This window comes from Leptonychotes weddellii, chromosome 9 (genome assembly GCF_054177405.1).
Source record: "Leptonychotes weddellii isolate Sample4059 chromosome 9, ASM5417740v2, whole genome shotgun sequence".
NCBI lineage: Eukaryota > Metazoa > Chordata > Mammalia > Carnivora > Phocidae > Leptonychotes > Leptonychotes weddellii.
In genome coordinates, this window is record NC_138377.1 from 43457630 (window position 1) to 43463629 (window position 6000).

At 33.9% G+C, this 6000-nt stretch overlaps 1 protein-coding gene across 4 annotated transcripts in view; it reads left to right on the top strand.

Annotated features, from left to right (window-relative positions):
• MAP4K5 (mitogen-activated protein kinase kinase kinase kinase 5) overlaps positions 1-6000 on the top strand; it is a 109538-nt gene that overhangs the window by 64048 nt on the left and 39490 nt on the right. For all 4 annotated transcript variants that reach the window (XM_081830539.1, XM_031025696.2, XM_081830540.1 and 1 more), the window contains 3 exons: positions 798-860; positions 2565-2646; positions 3566-3682. In XM_081830539.1, coding sequence (XP_081686665.1) covers positions 798-860; positions 2565-2646; positions 3566-3682 — 262 coding nt within the window. The remainder of the gene's footprint in view (positions 1-797; positions 861-2564; positions 2647-3565; positions 3683-6000) is intronic.

The window sequence follows — 6000 nt, forward strand, 5'->3', positions numbered from 1 at the left end:
GTAGGAAATGCTGAAATAGAGCATTTTAGAACTTCCTTCTTAAATCTTCCGTCCTTCTGCCCCCACAGCCCTAGAAAATGAGTCAAAGGTGAATTCATAAAGTCCTCTTGCAGGTTGACTTCTACATCATTCATAATGAGAAAATGTGGAAAATTATTGTCCAAAAGAGGGGAAAAGACTAGGAAGTAGATATAATTTGCCTATATACCCAAAATAATTATAGAAACAAATCTTCCATTAAGCGTACAACCTGATGTTAGAATAACATATCATGTCTGTTACAGAATGATACATAATTACTATATATACTTGTGCCTAAGATACAATGCTAGTTATATATGTTAACAGTATTGTAATAAAACCCTTCTCTAACATTTGGTAGCTTTACCCTGTGAATAAGAGCTGGTTTGAAATTTCAATATCCTCTCTATAGCTAGGAGAAGTTTTCTATAAAGTATCTAAAATATAAAAAATTTAATTTCCAGGGTGCCTGGCTGGGTCAGTTGGTAGAGTATGCAACTCTTAATCTCAGGGTTGCAAATTCAAGCCCCGTGTTGGGTATAGAGAGTACATTAATTAATTAATTAATTTATTTATTTATTTTAAAAACCACATTATTGGTGAACTTTTAAAAAATAAAATCTTTTAAAAAAACTTAATTTCCATATTCCATACCGGTTTTTGTCAGTGCCTACATATTAATTTGTATAAATGCATTACAGAATATTCGTTCTGATTATTAGATGAAGTAATAAAAGTATTTCAGTATTGCTCCTTAACTGAAATTTTTATTCCAGGGCCCTCTTCTTAATGTCAAAAAGTAATTTTCAGCCTCCAAAACTAAAGGACAAAACAAAATGGTAAGTTAAAGAATACATAGTTTTATAGAATTTTACCGATGAAAAGGAGACAGGTTCAGGTCCCTTACATTATAGATGATGAAATTGAAGCCCAGAGCTATTAAACAGTTTACCTGAAATTATATATCTAATTTACTTGCAGAGCTGTGGCAAGGATATGGGTTATTTTCTTGACAATTCCAGTTCCTTAGGAACTTAGAGTAACAAGGAATAGGAACAAACCCATGTCAATCCAAAAGATTTTTATAATCTGCTCTGGTAAAACTCTGATCATTTTCTTAGTTTTTTAGAAGCTTGGGTAAGAGGTGTGGTCAGGAAACCATTGGTGATGAATAGATTAAAATTTTGGAGATTCATATCTTTGCCTTGGATTCTGTTACTTCTGTTAATGACATGTTTACTTTTATGGAAGGTAATATGAAAAGGTTTCCCAAGTACCATGACACTTTATCACTGTTGATTTTTTCTGCCTTCCTTACCTAATATTCAAAAAGGTTATATTTATTTTCATCCTAATCTCTTCTTTCTCTTACTAAGTAAAGCAGTTTGCCTCTTCTTAAAGTCCATTAGGACATCTTTAATTGGATGATAAAAATTCAGAATTATTTTTCTGGTAATGTTTTCCCATACATTTAATAAAAGAAACCATGCAAATAAAAGTTTCCAAGTTCTTAAATTCAGGAATTCTTCATCTAGATTTAATGGATCTCTTATTGGGGGAGGCCCATGGGCTCCCCAAATTCTCTGTGTATATTCATTCTTTAGGGAGACAGTCCATATCTTGTTTCAGATTTTAAGAGGCCTGTCCCCAAAACAGGTTCTAAACTACTGTTTTATGTTTTACTGGCTTGTCTGTGCAAAGTATTACTTAGGAGCCAGGCCATTCTGGGGATGATGCCAGGAGTGAAGGGAAAATCACACTGGAAATAAAGGAGTTTATATCCTACTGTGGCTGTATTCTTTTGTGGTGATAGGGGTTTCTTCCTAATCCTTGTTACCCTAAGCTCCTAAGCAACTGGAACTGGAGGACTTTATGGCAGGAATGACGGGATATTCACATTCAGGAATGAATGACTACTAGCTGTTATGGCTAAATTCACAGTCAGATTCCAGAGCAGTTGTTGCCATTGGAGGACCTTTGCCAGTCTCAGGGTACTCTGACTCTGTTATCTGCACCACAAGTCACCAAATATAATGCAGTGATTTGATTTCTCTGCAAGAGAACTGCTATGTGGTTGCCCTTATTCCTAAGAAATTCAGTGACCCTATAAGGGTTTAGATAATCTTTTACATTACCCACCATACCTCCGTGCCATTCTTCTGGTATAGGAAAACATTTATATATTATATTAATTTAAGCAATGAGAAAAGGCCATTTTGATTCCTAAGTGGCATCTAGAACACAAGATTATAAATCCTATAAATGACGCAGCTGCCCATTTCTGGTTTTTAGTGTATTTTTTAGAGGTTATATGTTACTGATTTGTCAACTAATTTCATCTTTCTTACAGATGAAACTGACACCTGTTTTCAAGGAATATACTGTGCTTTGGGTTTTGTTTTTTGGCTTATATGGAGCTAAGAGGCCTAAGAGAAAAATCATGTGTTTCAGACTTCCTAACTGCTTGTAAATTAGTTTTATTTAGTAACACCAATAACTAATATTAGTGAAATATTTTTGTACATGTCTCTTTTTATTTGAAGGTCATCAACATTCCATAATTTTGTCAAAATAGCACTAACCAAAAACCCCAAAAAAAGACCAACCGCTGAAAGACTTCTGACTGTAAGTCAATTTAAATTATAGGGGAATTTTCTGTAGTCATGCAGTAAGTAGGCATATCACTTGAACAGAAGTATTTAGGATTTTTAATATAAAAATTTAGTGATCTCTTACTGCAGGGGTCAGCAAACTTTCTGTGAAGAGCTTAGGTAGTAAATGTTTCAGGCTTTGGGGCCACACAGTCTCTGTTACAACTACTAAATTTTGCCACTGAAGCAGGAAAGCAACCATAGACAGTATACTCGAATGGGTATGGCTTTAATACACAACACTTGATTTACAAAGAGGCAGTGCCCCAGATTTTGCCCATCAGCTTTAGTTTGCCAACCCCTGCCTTAGAGAAAACGCTTGAAAATGTTGCTGTCATTTTTCTTGGTTTCTTATGTAAATTTATAGAATGCTCTGTGTGTATATGTATTTGTAGAATACCTTTATATTAGAAAGTCAATGATTACAGCAGTCTAAGGAAACTTTATTTAAATGTCAAAATTGAATTAGGTATCTCTGTACATTTATATAATGTTACTGAATTAAATGCATGCAAATTTGGAATACAAATGCTTTTTTCTTATTGTGATATGGACTGTACCTCAGTATTCATTTGCATATATCACTATAGTGACATGAGTATTCAATGTCTAGTTGTTATAGCCAACGTTGTAATTGTACACCTAATGTAGACCAGATAACTTAGAAAAATAATTCATGTTATATACTTATTCCACAAGGGTGCTTTAGTTTGATAATATATAATTATGGTTTCTCTGATTAATATTTTTACTAATACTTTCTCTAATTTATTTGTATTATGCTCCCATATGCTTGTCTCTGATAGTTACTGAATGAAAAAGTACAAATAACATTTTCTATAAACCACTGATGTAAAAGCATACTCATGAAACTTTGTTTTGTTTTGACTTAGCATACGTTTGTAGGGCAGCCAGGTCTCTCTAGGGCCCTAGCAGTTGAGCTGTTGGACAAAGTGAATAATCCAGACAACCATGCACATTACACTGAGGGAGATGACGATGACTTTGAGGTAAAGAGTGTTTGCAGTCTAATATTTGAAAATAAATGTTTAATATGGTCTGAGAGTTCGTTTTCTAATTTACTCTTTTAGTTATAATAGATTTAGCCACAAAGATTAATTAGCAATGTAAACTAAACTTATCCTGCATATAATTACCAGTTGATACTTTAAAAAAAATTTTGCGGTATAACATATGTAACGTAACTGGTTGACACTTTTTCTGGAAAGAACGAGGATTACTAGACTAATTAAAACTACTTATATCATTTTATTTTCCTAGCTGGTTTGCCCAAAGTTAGTAAGAGATAGCCAAAATTAGAATCAGATCTTTTTCCCCTCCCAGAAATCCATAAATGCTTTCCCTTCTCCCTATACCTGAAATTCTGTAGTGAGAGTCTGATCTTTCTCTAAAGAGAAAGGACATCTATTTCTAAGGAAATAAAAGATTTTAGGAACATTGCTTTGGACGAAGAGAACAAAAAGTTAGCCAGAGCACATGCACATATGATTTTGCACAAAAGAGGCTCTCTAGAAATCCAATTAGTCATTTTTTAGTTTCTCTATTACACAGGTTATTAACAGAATACAAATTATTTTTAAAAATTGAGGCTCCCATAGAAATTTTATCCTTTCCAATACTTGTTGAAGACTATTATATTTTATATTATTACATGTAGCACTAGTCCTGTGTTTTCCTTCTCTGAAAATATCATAAAATCTTTTTGAATTATATTCTGTTTAACAACAAAACTTGTAAATCCGAAATGAGGGACTTCCTGCCCGTTGTCAGGTACCTGCTTAAGCTTTTATAAAACACAGCTGTACTTTTTCACCAGTGTTTCTTCCTCTCCTTTTAGGATTTCTTTTTATTTCTGTGTTTCTCTGAATTTGTCTCTTCATTTCTCTTTATGCCTTTATTTCCTTTTATATCTCTACCTTCACTCTGGCAAGGCTATAGAACCAAACTTTGTTATTATTTATTGAAGGAAATGTTCTACTTTATGTTCTTAAGTTTTGAATTATACCATATAAGTATCATGATAACTACTAACACTCTTTGGGTAGTCATTGTGTATCAAGTATTAGGCCAGATAATTTTCACGTTAACTCATCTAATACTCAAAACAGCCCTTTGCAACAGATTCTATTACTATCCTCATTTTATAAATGAGGAAATAAAGGAGAAAGAATAGAAGTAATTTGCCCAAGATCATATGACTAGTAAGTAAAGGAACAGTATTTGGATCCAAGGCAAACTAACTCCAAAGCCTATCGTTTAATTAATATGACACCATTTCTATATATGTATTTAATAGAAATAGTCATTAATCTTTGAAAATTAATCTTTAAAAACTAATCATTGCCTAGTGTATAGCATAGTCTTATCCTTGTATTAGGTACCTAGTGAATATTTTGTTGAGTGTTAAATGAACTTTAATTGAAAATATTGAATAAGCTAACCATTCATAGATTTTTTTTTACTTTAACTATCATTTACAGACTTGTAATAATTAAGATTTTAATCCCTTAAAAATTAAAAAATTATTAAAATCGTTGTAGCTTAAATGTGGAATTGATATTACTTGATTCCCCAATTTGTCTTTCACTGGTTATATAAATAACCAGACTCTTTTTTTATTTTATTTTTTATTTTTATTTTTATTTTAAAGATTTTATTTATTTATTTGAAAGAGAGAGAGAGAGCGAGAGCAGGAACACAAGCAGGGAGAGTGGGAGAGGGAGAAGCAGGCTTCCTGCCGAGCAGGGAGCCCGATGCGGGACTCAACCCAGGACCCTGGGATCATGACCTGAGCCAAAGGTAGACATTTAACTGAGCCACCCAGGAGCCCTGCCAGACTCTTTTTTTATTCCCCACATTATTTTGCTGGGCTTCCCAGATCCACTCTACCTTCTGAGTTCTCCATTTCTGTTTAATGCTATCACCATACTTCTCAGTTCTTGAAATCCTTATGCCAGGTAGTTGGGGGCACTATGGTGCATGAGATTCATACTATCCCTGCCTTCAAAGAACTTATGGTATGGTCTCAAAGGAAACTCAGAAATACCAACAAATAATTTACAAGTGTGGTAACTTATGGAATGGGAAGTACAGTGTGCTGTGGAGGCAAATTTTAGGGACAGGAAAGGACTTGCTGTAGAAGTGATAGGTTAAGTTGAAAACCTGAAAGAGAAATCGGAATTATAAGAAGAGAGCAGGCAGAATTGTTCTGAGCAGAGGGAATAATAGCATGTTAGAAAGCCTGGTGATAGGGCGCCTGGGTGGCTCAGTTGGTTAAGCGACTGCCTTCGGCTCAGGTCATGATCCT